The sequence below is a fragment of the Lonchura striata genome, chromosome Z, assembly GCF_050655825.1.
Source record: "Lonchura striata isolate lonStrDom1 chromosome Z, ASM5065582v1, whole genome shotgun sequence".
Taxonomy (NCBI): Eukaryota; Metazoa; Chordata; class Aves; order Passeriformes; family Estrildidae; genus Lonchura; species Lonchura striata.
Window position 1 is genome coordinate 73578678 of NC_140740.1, and position 25813 is coordinate 73604490.

Sequence of the window (25813 nt, forward strand, 5' to 3'; positions counted from 1 at the left end):
TGTTGTCAAGCTAATGCCTTTCTCAAGATGCTTCTATACAATTGAAAAACTGAAAAAAGCCTCAGTGTCTTTTTTCTTTCCTTCCGATGTATGTTTACATACAGCATCTGTAAAAGGCAGTGGTCTTCATGTAGCACTTTGCATTTTTACCTCTTTGATCAGCTTGCTCATTCAATTTTCTGTCACTGTATCTTAGGATTCCTTAGGTCATGTAATCACAGACCAAAATAGTACTTTCAAATTCTCACAGGTTTTGTACAATAATTTTATTAGACACCTTGCAACAAAGAAAAAATTTCAAACATGTAATTCAGAGACATTTTAGCAGTCAAATACCTTTTACTTTTCAGTGAAAGCGCAGTATTTGAATGAGCACTTCTTTGAAACCATATGCCTTCAGGTTTGTTTTGCTGCTGCAGTTGTGAGAACACTCCATTTTCTTTCTTCATGAAACTGACTTTACAAAATACCTGTCACTCAGCAGCTTTTGCCTTTTCTGACTTCCAGGCCATTGGAATTTCTTTATTCTTACAGCCCATCAGGCTATGATTGCTCATGCATCCTAGGGTATAGTACTGGCTCTCTGCACATCAGACCCCCTCACTTCCCTAAACCAACTTCTGTTTAAGACACTAATCAGATCTTTGCAGAAGAGCTCTTCACACTCCAAATAGCTTGCTGACATTATGTATTAACAGGAGATACTTCCCATACTATTCACTGGCGTTAGGAGTAGCAGGTACTATTATTCTATCTCTTCTTACAATCCAAAGAACAAAAGAGCAGAAATACCACTTGAATGCATATAACTCTCTTAACAGTCAAATCTGTTACAAATATGCTACTAAAGCAGATTCAAACATTGTAAAGTTGAAACAAATAGAAATCCCCCAGAGATTGGGATGAATATCTAAGAGGCTGTTACCTGGAAAAAATTGTCTTCCACAAACAGACTAATTGCATTTCCTGTCAGATGCCAGCACATTTTCTGCATATCAGAGAGATAGCTGGAACATAAATGGAATTTTCCTGAGTACTTCTAATAGCTGAGATTCCTCTTTTAGCCTTACTGAGTGCCTGCCCCCCTTCTTAAATGTTTATATATATATATATATATATATATATATATATATATATATTCACACACACACATATATTTGCCACATAAAACAAAGCTGATGATGATTTACAAGGCTGCTCATCTTGATTTTTTGCCTAACTTAACAGTTTATGTTACTACACAAACATGCACTGCCATTTCTGATAGCATATGCTCAGCCCCAGCAGTTCCAGTTTTAGGTGTAAGAAGTGACTGTGAATGTTGATGCCTGTCTGTTTCTTTCCCTCCCCAATAAGATTTAGGCAGTTACTTTAATCTTAAATTAAAACTTAAAAGTTCGTACCAAGTAATGAACCTGGAATATAATTCACAATGAGCATCAGTGTGTAAGTCCTATATCCTTCCCCATTTCTTAATCTTGCAGCACAAGAGTAAATATTGACGTTATCTTTACCTGCTACTAAGTACTTCCCTGTTCCTCACTTACACAAACAAACTTTCCATCATCCCAAGTGCTGGACAAATGATTTATCAAAATGACAGCAGCAAAGTATTTACTTCTAAAATCTCAAATGTTTACTTTTAAGTGATAGCAAAGAAAAATGTATTAGCACTCAAGAAATCTTTAGAATCCAAAATCTTTGCATTCTTTGTAGAAACTCCAGTGCTTTTCCATTGCAGAGCATGGCAGAAACTCCTCTTTATGTGCCATGACTATCTCATGGAATTGGAGAAAATGTGTCAGACTTTCCACTGAGTTGAACTGGACAGAAGAGCCTGTTGAAAATTAATGCAAATTATTAGATTAATGGAAAGCAATCACTGGCACTATTACCTAAAAAGATGTTTGTAGTTTGTCAGAACCTTGCAAACCCTAGTGATCCCTAAGAATCTGTAATGTGCCCTAGGAATCCTGTGGGGTAAGACTTGCAACATCTTACCAGTATGTCTCACTCAGACCCAGTCTTCAATGAGACAAGGGCCACACTACACCTCCTGGTGTCCAACCTAAGAAGCTAGCCATCCCAGAGATTTCCAATTATATAACAGGAAAATGCAGTTGCTCTTCGGTAGTGCTTGAATTTCATGTATTATGTCTACAAAGAGGCATGTTCAATGTACTTTCCCAAAATAAGGAATCTCTTTCACAGAGAAAGCCCATCCTAAACAACTTTATGAAAAGGAAAGTGTAGACCTGTACAGAAGAAATTGCAGGACTGAACTATAGGCATTTTCAATATTTGCATATCTGCTGGACTGAATTAACTATTGCAATGCATAAATTTAAAGCACTTTTGTCAGTACAGGAGAAGCTGAACTTTGTCACTGTTAAAAATCAGTAACAAAGTAACATGGTAAAGATCCACCAGTAAGAGATATTAAAAGACGTTGAACCATAACAGCATAGATTCCAAAAGGCACTTGGAACTTCAGATTTCAGTAACTTGCTTTCATACATCTTTGATCCCCACTTTCTCCCTTTGGTATCCTTGCACAAAGTACACAGCTACTGAGCTGCCACAACAGCACAGAAAACTGCCAGTGGGGGCAGAACTGTCACACATAGCTGATGGTGTCAAAAGAGGGAACTCTCATGAAAGTGGAGATGGTTTCTGTTTAAAAAAACAACAAAAAACCAACAACAAAACCAAAACAACAAACTGCAACAAAATATTGTTTCCAAACAATATTCAGGTTTCCTCAAGAAGCAAACCAGGATACATATTTCAGGATTATTAGATCAGTCAAGATAAATCATTGTCAAAATGCAGCAAAAACATGTCAGAAGTGACATCAGTTGGACATTTAGCTTGTACCTATTACTGGGCTATCATATGCCGTCCCAAGAGTCTTTCTTTGTTACCACCACTTTTCATTTCTGTCACCTACACCGATTCTAAGAAGCAAAATTTACTCATTGGATGGACTACATGAATGGTGCCAGTGCTAAAACAAACAGTGCTATATGCAGGTGCTAGACCCTTTAATTCCATGTCTTGGTGATGCTTTGCCTGCCACTTCCTGAGTTCCAGGAGCATAACACCCAAAGCCAGCAAAGTAGCAAATTGCTACTAGAAGAGAGAGGCTGGTGTTCAGAGGTGCAAATAGCGTCTTGTGTGTCTTATTAGCTTGGTGCATCTTCAGTACACATAGCACAGTACATAATGGAACAAAATGTATGATCTGATGCGTGGAATATATTTAAGTATCACTGACTGCAACAAAGATGGGCAGGCTGCACACAAGACCCATGCGGAAAGTTACATCACAACACTCCTCACATTTATGAAGCAGCAGTCAGTCACACCAGAAGAAGGCAACTTATACACTCATTTAGAAGTGATGTTTTAAAGGGTACAAGGAATGCTTGCATAAAAAAAATCACATAATAGTTTTAAAGACAAAATCAGGTAAAAATAATCTTAAAGTATGCCTAGATTTTTTTAAAAGAAAATAAACTGGCAGAAACTGAGATGATACATTTTCATAATGCTGAGTATACAATAGCATGATAGGCATGAGTTCAACCTGCTCTAGTTGGTTGAAAAAATGATTTTTTTTGTTCTGAAATATCCACATTTTGTATGCAAGTAGAAGGAAAATTCTTAGCAAAGCCCAAAACTAATTTAATATCCTATATTGATAGATCATAATTGGAGGAAATATGCTATTTTCTTACTTTGGAAAGGCTTTTCTGTGTAATGCAATGATTTAACTTACTGACTAAAAATTCTCAACTCAGATGAGAAGTATAAGGGAGATAAGACCAAATACATATATAGAAGTCACCTTTTTCAGCAGCAGCTAATAGCTTTCTTTGTTAATTCCTTTGTGTCAAATTTATGTTTTACTTATTGCATTAACATTTGTCAATTAAACATCACTATTTCACCACAAGTACTTTACCTAAGTGAATAATTAACATATCTAATCTCTATATTCTCCACTTCTCAGTAATTTTAGATAACAGTCAACATCTAGAAAAACCACAGTAATTTATACATCCTAAAGCTGCCTTTATCAGTTCTGACACCAGTGTTTGATTAAAATGTTTCTATATCCACAGACAGTAATTTTCCCCAGTAGGTATGAATCAGTATTTTGGTCCCTGTGTTTTTTCCCCTGAAAACTATGATTTCTTTTCCTTTGCATATTTCTTTCTCAAGTCTTTCACCCCCTTCTCTCTCCCTTTGCTACTATATTTAATCTTCTGATACACACTTTGATGTTTTCTTCCCGCACTTCACTGACTGTTAACTCTAATCTCCTTAACAAGACTGGCAGTTTGGAGGCTGTAAGCAGCCAAGATTCCTATACTGTTATCCAAAACTCAGTGCCTCAGGTACAGAAGCAAACTTAGTAAATTTAGACAAACAAGCACAGCCTTACTTTGCTTTTCCACCCTTGCTGGCCTATTCTGTCAGTCTTCTATTATCTTCATGAACAGTAAGATAAAGTATCAATATCAGAATGAGGGTTTTTTCCCATAAATATGGGGAAAACACATGTTGTCTCTCGATAGGTTTTCCATCCTGCTTATCAACATTCCCTCTGTCTTTGAAGGCATCTATTTCAAAATCCCACTAATATCTACCTTATTTTTTCCAAGTAGGGAAGCACAGGAACTATCCAAAAACTGGGTTACATATTTAACAATTATCCTACTGATGTAAATTATTTGTATAAGAATTTAAATGCTCTTGTAATTTAAACAACATATTTGAGTACATTTACAAGCATCAGTAAATCCAGTTTAAATACTTCTATAAAATAGGTAATGATCTGAGGGAAAGATGAACTGATTTGCAGTATCTGGCAAAGCCACAGGAGATTTTATTCTTCTGACTCAAAAGGATCTGTTCAGGCTATAAATGCGTAAGCAAATAGAAGATCTAAGAACAACACACTTAGAGGTGACAGCATTTGATCTAAACTGCCATAGCGGAATATTAATAGAACAAATATCTGTCTTAAGTGCTTTCAAGTTTCTTGGGCCTTATCCACATTGCCCTCAAGAACTTAGAAAAGATCAGTCATAACCCAGGAGTTCCAACAGGCATTGTCTATTCAGACCAAGTAAGGCCTCAGAAATGACAGCCAGTATTTTATATAAACAACATTTTTGGGCCTTCTGAATCTTTAAAAAAAGGCAGCTACTGGATTCAGGCACAATAATTCTGCCCATGCTAGTGATAATTTTGAAAATAACTTTTCTTTCAGATTAAGTATTCCACTGGATCTGGATACTAGAACCAGGATTAACCCCTGAAATTTAATAACTAAGCTGAAAAGTTCACCAGGGCAGTTCAACATGGTACTGGCTCATTATATTCTAAAATTATTAAGGAAGAAGAAGAAATCTCAGTTAGAGGAATATGAGCTTTTGGCCAGTTTAGCCTGAAATGAAAGCTTTCTTACGCCTTATTTCCCTTTAACCTGGACACATGGCCTGGTACGTAAAGCTCTTTTTCTCTCCTAAGATTAGAATATATCAATGGTTTCTGTTACAGTCACATTAAGAACTTATTTTACTTAATATTGTCCTGAAGCATGAGTGAAAGCAAGTAACTGCCTTTTGTGTTCTTCAGGTTTTTTAAAATTTGTATTAATGATCTATCAAATGGAAAGAAAATATAGTTGAGATCTGGTATTTTGGCAAAAGAGATGTGTGTGGACAGATTGCCATTGTAAGACCAGAACTTTGTCTGACAAAACATAGTGTTTTCCAGTAATTTAATAGTTTTTTTCCCCCCTAAATGCAGTCCCTTTTTTCAGGTTTCCCCACAGTTTTTGATCCTCTTTACATGATATAGATGTCAATTCTTTTTTTCTCTTGTAAATGCTGGAGTCCACAGATTCTGTCCTTACAAACCAATCAGTTAGGAGACATCTTCTAATGAACAGATCAATCATATCAGTCAGACACCTAAAGTTAAGGTAGTGTGTACCCACTACAAGATACATGCTAGCAGAAATTTTGACTAACTGCATTATGATTCTTTGTGTTCATCTCCATCCCAATGTTGAAAATACCTTTTCCCCAAGAATTAATCTATCAAATGACCTAAATCATGCACACTGCATTTTTTGCATTGGTAATTATGGACCTTTGAAAAAAAATCAAAGGTTATTTATAGCATCATAATAATAAATAAATTATTTCAGTGTGGAAGCTTCTTAATGGACTATAATGACCAGATAATTTATAGAAGAGCTCTAACATAGAACAGCTATAACAGTGCCAGAAGGACAAAGAGCACCTTCTGATAGTACCTTAGCCTATGGTTTCTTTCTTCATATATCAGGCATGACTCATCATGGTTGATCTATAGTTTCAGTCCGTCATCTGCCTATAACTGAAATCTGTATAGCAGTAATGTGAAAATTAATTTATACTTTCATAATTCATTATTTTATTCCATCCCTTCTAGATAAAATTGTGTATTTGAGAAAGAAACATTTCTTTCTCCACTCAATAAAGGAAGTTCCTTGGAAGTTCAAGGTCTCTTTATGTATCCAGTGACATTGGCAAAAGCAATGTCATAAAGCAAAAAAAAAAAAAAATTAGGTGTTTAGAATCATTCTTCTTTCAAATTACTCAGTAACAGTGGTCTTCCTTGTTGCACTGTGTTTGCATAGGAAAAGGACTTGCAGATATGATTAGAGACCAAGTATTCATGCCTTTTATTCTAAAGCATCAGTTTCAAGGTTTACACTGAATTCTGAAATTACTTTATGTTTCATATGATAGCAAGTATTATTCCCACAAATGAACCCAAACATATTATGCTTTTTCAAAGCACACAGTTAATAGTTCATCTGTTTCTAATTGTCTGAAAAATTTACAATAGAAATACTGCTTTACAGGCTTCTTTAGAGCATTACACACATAAGTGATAAAAGTATATTATTTTCCATTAACCTTCTGCGTACATCATGATCTTATATAGTGCCTATTTTTTCTCCTACATATCCTGGAGTATATGACTGTTACACAGTAACAAATGCTTATTATGTGACATATTCTGAATTATTATTTTTCTGGTACCTTGGATTGGTGCATCAACATATTGTTACATTATTCATTTAACCATGTGGCAAAGTCAAGTCTGCCAATGTACTGTAGAAATCCAGCAATGTTTCAATAGTCACCCAGAGAAACAAATGATAATGACAATTTAAATCTTAGTAGCTCTTTTTTTGCTATAGATGTAAAATTATTTTATCCCCAAAAGATGAGAGAAGTATAATTGACATACAAGTCAATACTAACTGAGAATGGTGCACAATCTCCCATAAGAGAATCTATCTTCAAGACTGAATTTATAAATAAATAAAATAAAATAAGTACTTCTAAAATAAAACAGAATGGCTGGTTCCATTTTTATTATTAAAAAATATTTTCTATTAAAAATATTTTTACACAGCTGTCCAGATGACCTTTCAGTTTCTCACTTAAGTCTATCACTATATTTAAATATCAATATCAAGATTTTGAGTTCAACATTAACAAAAGCATATACTAGTATCTGTTCTTAAAAGACCCAAAGATTGCTTTAAAAATAATTGTCGGAGACTATTTCTTGTCTTACTTACATACATTTCTTTCTTTTTAACCTATTATGCTATTGTTGTAGACTTAATTATATGATTCACTTGTATACTCACTTGAAAGGAAAATGGTTCTTTAAAATTATTTCTAACTATTTTAGAAAACCTGAAATTAATGTGCCAAGATTAATGTGCATAAAAAGTTCCAGTTCCAAACTTGGGTAATTAAAACCCAGCAGACTGAAATGCAGGTTAGAATAAACAGAAGACAAGTTACAAATCTAGTTTCATTTCAGATCAGAACAGCCCTTTGAAAAACCAACAGCTCCTGTTTTTCATGCACTGGCAAAATCTACAGTGGCTGTTTTTTGAGTTTTATGTACAACCTCAGAACAACTTCTAGAGCCTTCTCCTACACTATTATAACATGGTGATTGAAAGACTGAATTGTTTTGTTTAACAGCTTTGTCATAACTTTGTTAAAAGTGATTCCTGAATAAAACACCAAACTGATTAAAAAGTGATAAAATTTGAACACTTCCCAGGATAAAATCATAAGGGAATCTCCTAAATATTTTCACCTCATATTACCAATGTGATGTCAAAATAGTCTTGTCTGTCTAAAGTAAGGCAGTAGGCAGAAGCCAGTGTCTCTTGAAGGCTGGTGTGTTTCACATTGCATTGAATTTATTCCTTTCATAAATAAGACAAGGAAAGATTTGTTCCTGGAAGATAATCTGCAACAGTTCTGTTTGTCTCAGTCTTCTCTCAGTCCCTACAGGACCACCAAAACAGATGAAAATGCTATAGTGCACCTGATTAAGAAGATGGATCCGTTATCAAAGGATTCTTTTACCACTTGTTTCACAAAGTAAAAAGGTCAGAAAGCCAGTGTTCAATGCACTGAACTAGGAGTCAGTTTTAAGTACTCTTAGCTGGACTTCTTAGGGGAACATAGTTTCTGTATCAAAAAAAGGGGCAAAAGTTTTAACAAGCAACTTTCCAACTAGATATTGGGGAAAAATTCATCCTGAGCATGGTTAAGCATGGGAATATCCAACCCTGAAAATATGCAGAGTTTGCCCGACAAGGCATTAAGAAATCTTATCTAATTTGAAAACTGGTCCTACTTTGAACAGAACGTTGGACTGAAGACCTCCAAAGGTCCCACTGAACCTATGCTAGCCTATGATTCTTTGCAATCACAGTTGTCTGGTTTCTTCTAAAGTAATATTCCAATTTCAGAAAAATCTGGCTTACAGATAAGAAATACAGACATTAGAACTGGTTTCCACGGCATGCAGTCCTTGATGGTTTCTTTTGCCACCTCCCTCTGCCTACCCACAATTTTTGGCTCTCTGAAAATTGATTTTTGTTTGGCTTTTGCTGGCCACATAGCTTAAGTCTGAATCAATCATGTGACATTCTACCTTCTACCCTGCTGACAGTCAAATAACAGCAGGTAGAGGATTTTGGAAAGGAAGATGAAGGAAGCCTATGCCTCAGCCAAGGTATGCAGCTACTGGAAAATACTGCTTTGTAAATTCTGCAGACAGAACTGTGCACTTTTTTGTAAAGCATGTAGGCACATAAAGCAAATACCTGGAACTTTCAAATTCAACATACTGAAAAGTACTTTCAAGTATTTTGTCTGTAAGCCATAAAGAAGAGAGAACAGTGTACCTTGAAATACCCCGAGACTGAAAAACATTATAGATAGACATTTTTGTCTGCAATCTCACTTTTCTTTCCAAGTACAAAATACAAAGGATATATAGTTCATCTTCCTGTCATTTAGTAATATAAATGGGGACATAGTGTAGTTGAAGAATATTCTACTATAGATAAGGAAGAAAAAATATGTATGAGATGTCAGGGTTTTGTTTTTTTATTTCTATATGGTTTGTTTGCTGGGGGTTATTAAATCTTTCAAGTACTTCTCTTTCACATCACTGTTGCCATTACTAATAGTAGGAGAAGCTACTACTTCAACAATACCCAGTCCAAATAATTCAGATGTACAGAATCAAGTTCCTTAAGCCATGCTTATTTTTGTTAGAAATAATAAACTTGGGATTCTCAGTTTACATCTTGACTTTTCAACCACTAATGTTATTCATCATCTTTTCCTGCTTTCCTTCAAAAATATGAAGAAGAGAATAGTAAAGTTTTCTAGTGAAAGTAGTTTCTGACATAACTGTCTGGGCCTAACCAGAACCCAGGGTTCTGATGTGGAATACAGTCCAGCACAAAATTTCTTATTTTACAATAAATAAACATTGGGCTAGATTTGTTGTTTGGATTATGTTACAAAGTATCTTCAACAGTTCAAATATGCATATGATATCCCTATCCTGAAAAGTTTACAATTTAAAGTATAATGGAAGACTGTTGCAAATATGCACATGCAGTGTTTTCTAGTAGCTTAATTTTACACTTGTTTAGGTACTGATACATGTAATAACTAAGTTTCATTTAACTGGAATGTTTTACATGGATTAAATACTCTCCTGTAAAGTCAGGCATTTCAGCATCACAACTTTGTACTGGTGTACAAGATGATGAGTGACTATCTAGAAAACAAAAATTAATTACCCTTCTATCATTTTCCAGGACTAGTAAAGTCCACAGAGTAAACTAGCTTAAATCAAACTTATACAGCTGAGCTTTACATTCAGATTTTATTTAGCACAAAGTAAAACAGCAGTGGCATTGTGTATGTGCCTAGTTCTTTGGAAACAGAACTAGAGGGCAAACCAATGCAGTAAATGCATCTATGGGTTACGTGCCTTCTCATAGTGCTTAAAAAATTTCATTTAAGAGACTTATTGAAGCACTCATTCTGAGATGCTTGGAGAGAAATTTTCTTTCTGAAATAGGAGTTTGCTTTTTACAGTTTATTTTAAAAAATGTGGTCAGACTGTGAAACTTGAGAAGCTTCTACTAAGACCTCTACACAAAAGATTTGAGATCCACAAGGCAGAGATGTCAAAACTGAGATGGTGGATAAATTTTTACATATTATACTGCATGTTCAGCAGCTTTTTTCCTTCAATTGATAGAGTAATTATAGTAGGTCTGAGCAAAAATTTAGGTATGTAACAATATTTCTGTAAATTTACAGTTTATCAGGTTTTATTATAACATGTATCTTTAATTTTGATTTATCTTCACTGTCTGTTAATGGTTACTTTTGCTACAATATTATTCTACACTCTTGCTGTACGTGTTTTGATTCAGGACTGAGCACCTAGATAGTAGGGTGACAATGACCATATATGCTACAAGACCATTATTTTGGCAAGCAGAATACAAATAGTAGGCATTTGAGAAAATGTCAATGTGACTGTTCATTTATTCAGCAGAGATACATAACTTCTATTAACCATTGTCTTTGTTAATTTTCAATTAATATCAAAGAGCTGTTCAATCTGGGTTTTTTGATATAAATAAATGTAACAATCTACTACACAATCTATTTTTGTAATGTTGAAGTCCACCTTCTTCCAAATATTCTGCCCTGGCCTTTAAGATACTAAGCCTGTTTGCTTATATTAAAAAAAAAAAAAAAAAAGGATAATAAAGCATTTTCTGCAGACATTTCTCAGCTTAATTCTTTGCAAGGTAGCTGTAGGGCCTATGTACAGAAGCATTAAGAATTGCTTAAAAATGAGGATGCACTTTTAGTTTGCAACGATGACAAAGACTAGATTCACTTCTGTTTTCTGTCTTACTGCCTCTCAGCAGATCTGGCTCGGCACTGTTAGCTGGCACTGGGGTTTGAGCTATCACTCTAACTTTGCATTGTCGTGAGTCAGGGTCATCCCTCTGTAGTGTAATCACAGGCAATAGAGGCAAAAATACCAAATGAAGTGCAATATGCATTGTTCAAATCATACATGTATTATGATAGGGTTTAGTGTGCAACTGATGTAAAAATGCAATACTGAAAACACAAAGTTGCAAGCTTGGTAAGCTACACAAAGCTCAGAGCATTTTCAGAAGCATTTCCACACCACCCTTTAAATTAGTTTACACCAGATTATTTTGCAATGTATCATATTTCTCCATCTAAATCCAGAAGATATTCCTCCATGCTATTATTTTTTTCAGACATTTAACTGAGTACTCAAAATGATATGAAGTTATTTTGTTAACTACACCAAAATAGCAAAGTGTTTCTAATTTGGACACAGGAGAGTCAACCATATTAAGCTCTGAAAAATACTGCTATTGGGTCATTTATATCAATCTAAACCCTCAGGGACATCATAATTTTTCCCCAGCACTCCTGCCCTCCCACACACAAATCAATTCCATGACACCTACTTTTCTTTCTCCTTTCATATCTCTTGCATAGCCCTTGCATCCACCATTAGGTTTTCTAGACTGCTAAAAAAACACTTACTCATAAATTCCCTGGCAACAGCTGCTTCTCCTTCAGCTCTCACAACTTGTGTTTGTGGCAGGGATGTGGTGTTTGGCTGCATATTACCCAGGTCAAAGCTCCCAAGAGGCTGAGCAATAGAGCCACTGATAGTGCTGGTGGTTTGTTGTGATAAAATTCTTTCCTGGGAGCATGAAAGATATTTTTGTTCTAAGAACAAGAAGTATCACTTAATACTGATGGTTTAATGCACAGAGAAGTTATGCTTTTTATTTTTCTTAATTTGTTTCTCTGTATTTTCACTTAGTCTTATATCACCTAATATATGTAAGGGCAAACTTTCCTTTTCTCCTTTACCAACCCAGTGGTTGCTGCTGTAAGATGATTTGGCCTTGTTTTTTCATTTCTTTTTAAATCTAAATCTTCCTTGTCAAAATTACAACAGACACTGCAAAACTCTAACTTGAAAAGTAGCCTACTAAATGGCTACTATGCGTTTCATTGCTTGCCGCAAGGAAAACAGAAATATAGCATATCACGTATGATCATAGTACAACTTTCTCGCTTTCAAGCATTCCTCCTGAGCTCAGTGTAAAATTTAATACTCCATCCTGAAATAACATAAACCTTTCAAAATAGCTTATGGTTCAGCCATTAAGAAATCATTTGGATTCCCTTGAAAACACTATTCTTCCCTACAACTTTGGGTCCTTTCATGAACTAAAGGTGAACAAGAGCTGTTTTAATATTTACAGGTGGCTAATGGTTATTAAAGGCAGTAAAAGATTGCCTAAGCACAAGAATTGGACTAGTCATGCTGTTTTCCAAAGACTGTCTTCCTGAAATAGCAATCTGCAAAATGAATGTGCATATCACACTTACTGTAACAACTGAATAAGCTTTTCTTTCAAGCCACCTCACTGGAATTTCAATGTGAAATACCTAACACCAACATTTGCTCTACAACTTAAATCTGTTCTTCAGCTGACATCTGCTTCTGAATCCTTGTTATTCTTGGTCATTTTTAACAAACATTACGACAAGTATCAGAAAGTACAGAGAAATTCTAAGCCATATAATAAGTGTTTCTTCTGTTTTCCTGTACATAGATAGTCTAAAAGTATTGCTTATTTGCTTAATATTTACATTTCACTCAGGCTTGAATACAGTAATTCTTGCTTTCTGCAAGCATGATCCTAGGAGAGACTGAAGACTAGACTCAAGGAAGGTACAGATGTTGAAAATTAGTTAGGATTTAGATGACCAATTCCAAAATTGCAATCTCTAATGCTTCTATTAAATACCTGCATTGGTCTGGGACTGCTTTACTTCATCGGCTCTTCAAGTTTTTTTCTAGTACCGCTAGGGTACTAGAAGTCTGATGCTATATAAATGTTGAAGCACCTTATAAATCTCAACCAAGATGAAAAATTTGATTGTTTCTTATGTTAGCCACTATAGAAGAGCAGCTCCTGCTCTTCTTGCCAAGGGACCTTGATTTGGTAGAGGTTCTTAGGACACGTTTCCTAAACTGGGCTGTACAAACAGTTCATTGGTAGCTGCTTCTTTCTATTACAAGATGGCTAGGTGTAGCCACTGCATATATCATTTTCTTCCCACTTCTCCATGCTCTTCACACACGTAGGTCAATGAACACTGAGCCAAGGTATGGGAAGGTACAAGGAGAGTGAGGGAGGGGTATTAAAAATAATAGTATTCTCCTCTAAAATTGCTCACATTCCCAGGCCCCAGTCTTCCTTTTCAACAATGATCTTGGATGCACAGTAAAAAAAAAAATTATTAATACAGAAAGAAAAAAAGAAAAAAACTTCTGAAAAAGCAGAAAAAACTTCTACTATATAATACACACAGGCCCTAAGTATTTTAGAAAGATAAAAGAGTGTCTGGGAATGTCTCCAGATAAGCGGTACAGAATAGTTCACATCCACACCAGCAAACTTTTCTCTGCTTTTGAGCAGGTAAAGTACCTGTTGGAAAAAGCACTTGGAACAAGCTAATGAACTGAGCTTGGAAACCATTTGAGGGTAGTCCAATGACCAGAACTGTACCACAAAATAACAATGTAGATTAATCTTCTTCTGAAACAATTCAAGGCGCTGTTTAATGTCCTACATATCTGGCCATGTAGTATCTGAAATGGAACTGAAACTGAGAACACTTTGCTTTTCTCTCCCTCAACTTCTCACCTAAGACTAATGGTTAGGCAGTGGTTACTGTCATCTTAAATCATATATCACAAAGAAAACTTCCTTAAATACTGTTTTCCAGATGACCCTGGACTACTTGGGGAAAAACAGACTGACTTTTGTTTGTCAAGAATAGTTTTTGAATAAATTGGTTTCTCTGTTCTGGAAATTACAATGTTTATCATAAATTTTTCACAATACAAATAATTCAGAAGAACTAGTGAAATCTTCAAGGGCCTATCAAAATTTTGAAAACTAAATCCAGATCTAAGTCACATCTGTTGTAAACTGAAATTACTGAAGCAACGAAAAATGAACTCATCATCTGGAAGCTCTAAGCCTGAAGCAAATACCAGTAGAACATGGTAATTTGAATATAAAGTTAGTTCTTTTGAACTATTATCTTTAAATTTACTTTCAGTATGTTAAAAACAGACCAACCCTGGTATCCCAGTTCACATGAAGTGCAGTGTCTCATCAAACTAACAAAACCAATCCCAAAAGCCCAAAAGCTTTATGGCCTCCAAATACAACTGACTGTCAAAGTGACTTGTGTTTCCCTGAGAATACATTCCTTATCAAAATTAGGCTGAAGTTCTTAAGTTTGCTAAGCAGTTCTGAAAAAATTGTTCAGTGTCATTTTGTCATATCAATGCACTGTGTTTCTTTTGACTATTTATTTCTAGAGAATTAAATATCCTCCTAGTTATTAGTGTTGCTTGGGCAATAGAATAAAAAAATACTGAAAAAGCCTACTTGAGACTTCACTTAATAATAAATATTCTAATAAAAAGTGTTACTTTTTTTTTTTACGTAGCAACCAAATCATTAGTAACTATTCTCTTCACACAACAAACTTATGGAAGAAGTGTACTTTTTTAGACTTCATGTACAAGTTCTGGCACTATTTACATTTGAAGCTCAAGATCAGTGATAACCATATATCCCAGAAAAAAATCAGAAAGCAATAGAGGAATTTTGAGCTTTAAGTTCTTTAGAAATCACTTTCTGCTGCTTTCAGTTATGAATAATATTAGATTTTAAGTGGTACATACCGAAAGGGTTTGCTTTCTGTGTTGGTAACTCCAGGTCACTGGAAAATGACGCTTCATCAACACTAAATTTTGACAATTCTGTCCCAAGATATGTCACCTGTAAAAAGAAATCTAGGTGGATAACTGATTGTTTTAATTAGTATCTTTTTGTGGGTTTTTCTTTGGGTTTTTTTTGATAGGTGCAGAAGTTCACTTTTCTTTTAAAACTGAGTTTATGTACTTGTAAACCTAATCTGCATCTGTCAAGATCAAGGAGAAATTATGCTAATTTGCATTCTAATTGAAGAAAACCCCAAGCATAATACAGCCCATCTGTAATGCCCTTTAAACTCTGGCAGTGTGTTTGCAACAGTCATGCATGACACCCTGATATTTCAGTAAGTTTGCTCCTTTTTATTCAAACTACCTTTCAGCTTTCTCTATCAGTCAATCATCTTTAAAGCTACTCTTTAAAATCCCTTTTAGCTTATAGTGTGAGCATTCCACATTCTTTCAACATTCATAGTGAGTTCATCATTATACAGCTATGTAGCTACAGCAGTCTCTTTGCTGCTTATTTATTAAAAGTGAGAAGATATTTAAAATTCAGATTTGTACCCTTTTTATCTTTAATAACAGTAAGGAGATCTAGATTAGTGAAGCTTGTTATAGCCATTCATTATTTCTAACTTCGGGATATCAGGCCTACCTTATTCCACACATACTTCCATGTCACAGAAATATCACTTCCTAGCAGATCTTTAACCCACTGAACTGGATTCTGTAGTATTTGTCCTTTACTGGTTCTGATCTTGCCATTCTTCAAGAGTGTAGCTTTATGAGTAAATTCCTAAAAAAGTAAGAAATAATTTCAATTGATAAATTAACAAATATAAGATCTTTGAAACATGAAAAATGCCAAAGAACAATATAGCTGAAAAGTTGCAGCTAATTCTGTTTTTCTCTGAAAAAATGTTAAGTAATCTAATGCAACTATTAAAAACTGTATAATATAACATGATTTATTCCACCAGAATAAGAAGCTTTAGCCAATCAGAGGACAAATCTCCCTACTTGTGTTTGTCAGAACTGTATTTGTATCTGAGTTTCTCTTACACATAACAAGGCTTTGAATAAATTAACATACAACAGTTAACTCAGGCACTTACACTAAATGAATCTGTGCAACAAGAAACTGCTATATGAGGTACGTATATGTCAGAGTGCAGTTTCAGCAATCAGTCAAACGTGAAACATATTTGCACAAAAATTTTGCTTATATGAAAGGATATCACATGTTTTAGGAAGAACCTAACAACCTAACCTAACCTTATGCAAAATTAAGTACAAACGAACTTATTGTTAATGCCTCTTTCATAATGTTAATACAGCCCAGTTCTGCAATTTACACCTCTCCAGAAGCACAGGTTATAGCTGTTTATAGTTGAGTAAATCATGGTTTTGTCATACTGGCCTCAGTTGACTAACACAGCTAAATAATACAACAATTAGTTCTATATCAACTCTGTTAGAACTTAGTAAGGTCAGGTATCATTCATAATGTTAAACAATCCAAGTAAGAGAATGATGCACCAGAAAATACTGAAACATCTCCTACCATATCCACTGGCTTGGGGTTGCTTTAAGAACTAAATAAAGACAATTAACCCAAATATTTCAATGAGCACTCAATCGAGTTCGTAAGTTCACAACCTAGTTTCACAACCTAGGTCTAGAGCATTTAACAACTGCATTCTGCCTGCCCAAAGCTAACCTTAAGTAAGGACTATGTACCAACTGTATATTGTTATCAAATACATCTCTGTAATGGTAAAGAAGGGAAATTTACTGATCATCTCTTTGCAATGCAACAGACACTGGCTTCTCAATTTTTATTTCCATAGCACTGTCTTCCAAAATATAAATGAGCGTTATTTTCATCCTAGTAAAGATCGCTGACTTCTCTACATGCTGAACACTAGTACTTGCAGTGTTAGGTTATAAGTCCTTAGGATCTACATGCATCAAACTGCTATCACAGACAACTATCTTGAAAAATTACAGTAGGAGTATTGAATTTCTGAATTTTTCATCCTTCCACTTAGTCATCTTGCAGTTCAAAGAAATATTACATGTTCTTCAAAAAAAAAGAAGCATGTCTCCATACCTATCATACAGCTTGATGTACAGCCCTGTGACTTACACTTCCCTATGTTCTAGAACACAAGACACACCAAATGGCAGCTCTCAGCAGAAAAGCATTCCTGAGATTATAGGTGTAGGAAAAGGAGTTCTTTTTACATTAACTAAACTGACAAGTTGCCTGAAAATAACTTTTCAAATTTTTATCAATATGCTGCCCTGGAAATTAACTAGCTGTGTTGGTTTTGCACAGCCTGGTTTTTGGTAGGAGGGGGGCACAGAGGTGCCTTCTTTGAGAAGCTGCCAGAAGCTTCCACCATGTCTGGCAGAGCTGGATGGCTCTAAGGATGGACATGCTGCTGGCTGTACATGGGCCAATTAGAGATGTTGGTAATGTGGTAACTTATATAAGAAGAAAAACAAAACAAAGTAGACACAGTTTTTACTAGCCCAAGAGAAGGTGGTGAGAATGTATGAGGGAAACAACTGGAGACTCCAAGGTCAGTGGAGAAGGAGGGGAGGAGGTGCTCCAGGCACCGGAGCCGAGATAACTCTGCAGGCCCTGGTGAGACCATGGTGAAGCAGCCGTGCCCTGCAGCCCCTGGGGATCCATGGGGGATGCAGGGATCCACCCACAGCCCATGGGGGAGGTGCCCATGCTGGAGCGGGTGGATGCCTGGAGGAGGCTGTGGTCCGCGGGAGGCTGTGGAGAGAGGGGGCCCTGCTTCCAGGCTGGAGCAGCCTGTCCTTGGAGGACTGCACCCCATGGAAGAGTGACCAACCACAGCAGTTTTGGGAGGACTGTCTGCCCGTGGGAGGGACCCAGTTTGCAGCAGTTTTGGGAGGACTGCTGCTGGTGAGATTGGAACTGTGCTGGGGAAGGTCACAGAGAGCTGTGTCCCTTGGGAGGGACCCCATGGCCTCACGGGGGAAGGATTCCTCTCCCTGAGCAGCAGAAGAAAACCTCGGGTGATGAACTGACCAAATCCCCACACCCTGTCTCCCTGTGCTGCTGCTCGGAAGGAGGGAGGCGTTGGGGGAAAAACGTGTTTTTAAAGGGCTTATTTTTAGTTCTTATTATCCTCTTCTGATTTTCTTAGTAATAAATTCACCTTGAACATCTAAGTTGAGCCTGTTTTGCCCTTGAAGTGTTTTCTCCTGGTCCTTATTTAAACTTGTGAAGCTTTCATTAAATTTTTCTCACTCCTCTGCCCAGCTGTGGCAGGGGAAGGCAAGTGAGTGACTTTTGTGGGTGTCTGGCATTAGGCCAGCGGCCTATGACAGCACTATGAAATCCTTGATGTCACATTTTTTATTTGGGACTTGACAGTTGCTTCCAAGAATGACATTAAGTCATAACAATGATTACATTCCTGCTCCTTACAGTATGAAAATCAGGTATTACACAATGTAAATCAGCCAGAGATTCCACTCTGGTTATAGCAATAAGAAATATTAGCAAACTGGTCATGCAAAGTTAACACAAATTTTACTTATGCAATATTCTGGGTTTTAAAATTATGGACTGACAGAAGACTTAATCCATATAATTTTCCTTTTGAACTTATGAACAGTTATCTATAACCAATGAATAAAAATATTCATTAGTAAGTGTTGAAGATGCAGACTAAACCATGAGAACTGCTGCTTCCCATTTTAGTGTGTCGGGTATTTTCATTATCCACTAATATTACTATTATTACTATTATTATTTCTCAACAATTACCTGCAGTTTGAATTCTAAAACATTTTCTCCAGGCTTTATTCTTCCCAATTCAAGCAGATCTATCAACTGGTACTTTTTCTTACTCTTCCATCCATATCTCACTTGTTTTTGTTCCCATTCCTGATTATCATAACTCTGTGAAGATTTCTCACTGATATTTGCTAGTGAGTCTGTATTTGATGAAAGATTAGTAAGCATCAGGTTGGCATTAAAGGAATTTTCACTACTCTGAAAGACCCTTTGCTGCAAAGTATTAGAGAAGTTCTTTGTAGATGCTATTAAAATTTCTTGCTGTGGCTGCTGTTGCTGCTGGACAGCTTCTTTCTTATTCACATATCTGTGCAGATCCTGATGTGAAAGAACCTGCTTGCAGTCATTGGTTGTCTGACTGACATTCTTACTGACAACAGTGCTTTGGGGTTCTACAGTATTTAATGAGTTGGTTATTGAAATGGGTTTTAGAAACCTGTTTTTTTGTCCTACAATTACTATGCGATCAATGTCTTTTTGCTGTGAGCACTTTGTTTTAGCTGTGGAAATAGTAGGTTTTGAAGGCAATGTCATCACTTCTGCAGCATTTGTCAGCTTTGACATGTCAAAGGCAGATTCTCTTACTCTGTTTTCAGATGCCAAAGCATGATCAGAAGCCTCCTTGCTTGTAATTGCTTCTTTATTTGCTCCTTTCTCATCCAAGCAGATGTGTGGATGCTGGATGCATTCCTGAGCTGAAAGTCTATTTTCTAAAGAGACATGTGCTTCTACTCTGTTTCCATTAGGCGTGCTGGCACCAAGCCCCATAGTAAATGTTACTGTATTAGTACACATTATTTCATTAGCAGTTAAACTTTCTCTTGTATCACTTCCATGAAAAGTAACTAACTTTGAGATTTGCTTATCTGATGACGAACTGAACATTTGCTTTGTTTTTCTGTAATTTTTTATTTTCTGCACTAATTTTTCCTGGTTTTGGGCAACAGTCAACAGGCTCTTTTGCCTAGAAGCAAGGTTAACTAATTGTTTCCTTAGCACACCTTTTTGAAATGATTCCACTGAAGCCCTATAGAAAATAAAAATAAAGACATTGAAGTTACTGTAAATACAAAATTAAAACAGTTAATAGACATAACTCACAAAGAATGTTTCAACATTTAAAATCTGCCAACATTTAAAATTTGAACAATATTTTTATCATATATGAAGTTTAATGTTCAAATCCCAGGTTTATGAACAACAAGGTGCAGAATTCCATAGCAGGATACAGAATTAAGATGCAGGTGAGAATCCCTTAGAATTAGAACAATAATCATCAAAACTTCAGAAATAGCCTTGCCTATACCACTCCTTAATTCACAGGATTTATACTCCTATACCACTTTTAATTCAAATAATCAAAACTGTGCCTGTAGTATCACTAACTGCTCTTTTATTACCACAAATCATAGTAGCACACTGAATCCCATGTCTCAAAGGTCTACTTTGAAGTGTTTTAAAATGAGTTCAGGATGAGCTCCTGAAGGATCATACTATAAGCATTTTTTTATGGTGTACACAACAAATGATTTCATAAAGCTACCATTGTAACAATGCCACATGACCTTTAAGTAAAGAGGACAGAACAGTTTAGGATGTTGCCTGCGTCATCTGGGAATGCTGTACCTTCATCAGACCCTGCTCCCAGACTGAGCGTCCTTCCTGTGAGACCTCTTCCCTGGGAGACTTCACCTCCTTTCTGCTGGAAGGGAATTCTTTATTTACCCCACTTTCTTTGATACAGAGCCATCAACACAGAATAACACTATTTTTTCCTAATACCCTTCATGGGATAAGTGGCATTACTACGACTGCAGCATCATTTTGGGAAGATAGAGAAGTAATGGGAAGAAAGAGAAGTTGTGGGAAACAGAACTGCAGTATGGTTTGCTTTTAAGGCCACCCACTGCAGAGATGCCATGCCAGGTAATACCACATCAGTCTCAAAAGGGACTGTTGAGGGGATGACAAAGGCACACTAAGACCAGATGGCTCAGAACAAGGACAGAACAAACACATCTTGGCAGTATTGTTGTCTGTATTGTGATACTGCTTGGTACCTCATGTGTTTGGAATACATGTACCATCAACATATCAGCATACAGTAAATAACTTAGTAATCCATAACTCAGGCCACTGAGGCTTCCACACGCTTTGCTAGTAATTTTTGCTCTGGGAAGTTTTGTTACTTTATTGCTATACAAGTACAGAAGAAGATGCAATTGAAGAGGCAAAGACAGTGTGACTAAAATGACAAAGTAGCTTACAGCCACTAACAAATATAATAATTCTTATTTGTTAATTTTTCTCAGGTAAAAGATATATCTTAATACCTTAGTACAGAAGATGCTAGTACCTATCTCTAAGTACAGAAAAGGAACAATGTAAGTAGTACCCTCTCTGGGCCAACTAACTGAACAACAGGAAGATGTAAAATGTGATGATGCCTCCTGATCTTCTATGGCTTGTGACAAAAGTTATAAGCCAATTAATTGAAAATAAGATGTTGACTATATAAATAATAAAAAGTAAATATAATGTAATTTGGAATATAGCTGCAATATGGATAGGATATCTGCAATACCCAGAAATATTTATCACTTCACTCTGGAACAGTCTTAATCTCAATACTAGAAAACAGGTAAGTTTGTGTAGCTATTATGTTTACTGTCCTTGTTTCTTAACTCAGTCACTATTTTGCCCACAAGGATGATTTGGATATTTAAACTCTTTGGATATTTGGAACTCTAACTCCTCATAATTATTTTTTTAATATCTGTGTAATATGTGTATCTTACATTTTATTGCCGGTAAAATCATTTGTGACAGAAACAATTCAGTCTCTGCTCAACCAGCCTTTATATTTTGCCATGGGACTGCCTGAAAGCTTTATGCTGCTGCTTTTACATGACCAACCAAATCCTGCTCACAAAAGCAAGAATGGAAACATCAGCTGGCCTAGAAGCATTCGTTGAATAGGATGCTCACTGTTAGGTGAGCACTCACCACATGAGTCCTTGTAAGGAAGTAAAAAGGGGCCTTGTGAGAGCTAGCATCATGAGGCTGATAATTCACACTAAGATGAGTAAACCTAGCTGACATTTTAATTGTTCTCACAAAAATTGAATGTCTGCAAGCATGCTTCAAGCCCTTGCTTTAAATGGCTCCTTTTGGCCATTGGCTAAACTCTCCTAACCTAGGAGTGATGAAGAAACAAATCAGAGCCAGGGACACTCCAAGTAGTGTCATGAGTTGCTATTACTTTCCCCCATGATACTGCAAAATTAATGTAATTGCTCAGTACCCCCATTTCCTAATTTCTGCTTAGGTATCATGGCTCCATGAGGGAAAAAGTCCTCCTTATCAAACCTGACTTCCTTTTAAAACCTCACCTAGCTGATCAAGGGAAGCCAGGTGATGTAATCTTCCAGGATTTCAGTAAAACTTTTGATACCATCTGTCACTGGATCCTTCTGGACAAAATGTCCAGATAAACACATCACATGATGGATCAGCAACTGACTCAGAGGTCAGGCTCAGAGGCTTCTAGTGAATGGGGTGACATCAGGCTGGTGACCTGCCACAGGGCTCTGTGCTCTTCAACATCTTCACATCTTCACTTCATCTCCACTAATAACTTGGATGCAGAACTGGAAGGGGTACTAGGCAAGTTCACTAACAATACAAAACTGGGAGGAGTTGTTGACTGCCTTGAGAGCACAGAGGTCCCTGCAGAGGAGCCTCAACAAATCAGAGGACTAGGCAATCACCAGCCATGTAAAGTTCAATAAGGAAAAATGATGGATTCTGCACCTGGAATGGGGCAAGCCTGGATGTATGGATAGACAGAATGAGCTGCTAGAAAGCAGCAACACGGAAAAGGACCTGGGAGTCCTGGTTGATGGCAAGTTGAACATGGTCAGCAGTGCCCTGGAAGCCAGGAGGGCCACCCATGTCCTGGGGGGCATCATCCAGACAAGGGAGAGGATTTTCCTGCTCTGCACTGGGGCAGCCTCACCTCGAGTGCTGGGGGCAGTTCTGGGTGCCACAACAGCCTAATGTAAGGCTAGAGAGTGTCCAAAGGAGGGCCATGAGGATGGTGAAAGGCCTTGAGGGGAAGCTGTATGAGGAGCAGCTGAGGCCACCTGGTCTGTTCAGCCTGGAGGACACTGAGGGGAGACCTCATTGCAGTCTACATCTTCTTCTTGTGAGGGGAAGAGGATGGAGAGGCACTGATCTCTTCTCTGTGCTGACCAGTGGCAAGACCCAAGGAAATCGCCTGAGGTTGTGTCAGGGGAGTTTTAGGTTGGATATCAGGAAAATATTCTTTACACAGGAGTGACTGGGCACTGGAACAGGCTCTCTCTGGAAGTGGCCACAGCACGAAGCCTGACAGAAGTGTTTGGACATGGCTCTCAGGCACATGGTAGGATAGTGCTGTGCAGGGGGGTAATAGCTTGATGATCCTTTTAAGTCATTTCCAACTCAGCATAATCTGCGATTCTGTGTTTTTCCACACCTTTTGTATTGCTCACTACTTAATTTCAATGCTCACTGTGAGCACGGCAAGCGATTAGTATGCATTACCTAAATCCTGAAGTTCTTTCATGTGACTGAGGCAACTGAAGCCAGTATTGATCATGCTGCCAAAAACTCTGAATGAAAACCACATAGATTTACTTTTATGCCACTATATGCTCCTAACAACTTCTATCACTACTAATGCAAAGAATAGCTTTCTATGAACACAATGCTTGTATTCTACTTACCTGTATTTTTTAGCAAGGGCATCCCTCTCTGTTTTCTGGTTTGCAAGTATTTCATTCAAAGTATCTTGTATCTGAGACAACCTTTGGATATACACATCTGTTCAATATTTTGAAATAATCAAAATTATGATGGCAATAAGAAGTAGGAAATAATTTCATTAATAGCATTTTCAGTGTAGCAAATACACAGCCAAAGTATAAAGACACTGATAGAGCAGTACTGTCATGCATGCTGGTAGCTCTTTACAACTGGAGCACTTTTTATGAAATTCCTATAGAAAGAATTAAATACAAGTTTAACTTTAAAAAATTAGCTGAAGTACTGGAAAATTTTGAAGTGCAAGTACCTTGTTTAGAAAATTAAGAGAAAAAAGAATAAATTAAAGAACTGCCCTATGGATGATAAGTCCTGAAAATTTTCAAGCTCTTTGTGTTGCAAGAAACTACATAACATGACAATTATACTGACGCTACCTGCAGAAGTTACACTCTTAACAAGGTGCCTAAAAATTTCATTTTAAGTATTACAAAACAGCTTAATGAACTTAGATTGTTTCAAGTTGCATACAATGGTAAAAGCACATCTGTCCCAGTTTTACATAGTTTCTAACTCATATTATAAATTTAAATGATAAAGAAGAGCAATTACAAATTCTTCTTTATGCACTCTATCTCTCAGAGCATGAGGGTTAGAAGTCACAATCAGCAGATATCACTGGGATAATTTGCTAAAACTGTAACCCAATTCCTGAAACTCTAAAAGTCAGTGCAAGCTTTACATAATCAGGAAAAAATGAGAAATATTAAATTGGAATTTGTAAAATGCTTCCCCAAACCTTTTTCACAGTACCTACCAATATTTGCCTATTTAGTAACATGTAAATATTGCTCTTATTAAGGCAGTTTAATAGAAATTTTGCACCTGTTATTTATAGTATATTTCACTGCATAGAAATACCTTGAGATTTTAGTCTACTTTCTTTTATTTTAGTTCAGTCTTGTGCCTCATCAATAGTAATGACTAAGACTTAGTTTAAGACGTGCTACATTACTAATGCGTTTGTCAGTAGTGGCAGCAGATTACCATGTTAATTTCTCTCATACCCCTGAACAAGAGAAGTCTGATTACCTCTGAAAAGGAGAAGTCTGATAATTATTTTTGCTCATTAATGAAATTGTACTGATGTCTGTGCACAGGTGTCTATCTGTTTTATCATCTACCTATTTGTCAAATACTTTTCAAGAAAACACCTATTTTAATTAACAGTCCATACACTATAAATTTGAGTTGGAAGCTAGCCATAAAATTCCATATTTCACATTTATTTTTAAAGGAATAAATTTACTTGCAAATATCATTTGAAGGCTCCAGCCTGTATTTAGGAATATAAATTTAAAAACAAATTCTTTCTTTCTGTCAGGAAGCAAAAATGCTCCAATTAAACAGCTCTGCCTAGATGGGCGAGGGCAGCTGGGAAGAGAGACCTTGGTCAAAGGCATTCTGGCAGCAAGCTATACCTCTTGAAGCATCATGGCATGAATACAATAGACTTCAACAGCTACACAGCAACAGCATCATGATTGCCTAAGAAGTCACTGTCACTGTCACTTAGTAAATTCTTGAGATTACTCTGAACTGAGATTTGATAGCCTAAGATAAATTACACCTCTGGGCATCACCTTCTCTGAAACTGCCCATCATTCACATTGTCTGCTGTAAAGAATTCTCTTTTTCCCTCTCATAAATTATTTTAGGCTCCTGGAAGTCTAACCACACCAGAATGAAAATGCTGCATCTGCTACTTTACCTACAGATATAGCTGTTCTTGATCATGCAGGTGCTCATGTGCTCGTAACTGAATAACATTGCCAGAAATATGCATTCCTATCTAATGATCCCTTTTTA

At 36.5% G+C, this 25813-nt stretch overlaps 1 protein-coding gene across 2 annotated transcripts in view; it reads right to left on the reverse strand.

The window, feature by feature from the left end:
• Window positions 1–247: 247 nt before the first annotated feature.
• Window positions 248–25813, reverse strand: part of ANKRD31 (ankyrin repeat domain 31) — a 62678-nt gene continuing 37112 nt past the window's right edge. For both annotated transcript variants that reach the window (XM_085566893.1, XM_085566892.1), the window contains exons 20-24: window positions 23908–24004; window positions 19109–20165; window positions 15950–16090; window positions 15262–15358; window positions 248–1837 (exon numbers count right to left, since the gene is read on the reverse strand). In XM_085566893.1, the coding sequence (XP_085423019.1) occupies window positions 1686–1837; window positions 15262–15358; window positions 15950–16090; window positions 19109–20165; window positions 23908–24004 (1544 nt within the window). In that variant the 3' untranslated portion in view covers window positions 248–1685. The remainder of the gene's footprint in view (window positions 1838–15261; window positions 15359–15949; window positions 16091–19108; window positions 20166–23907; window positions 24005–25813) is intronic.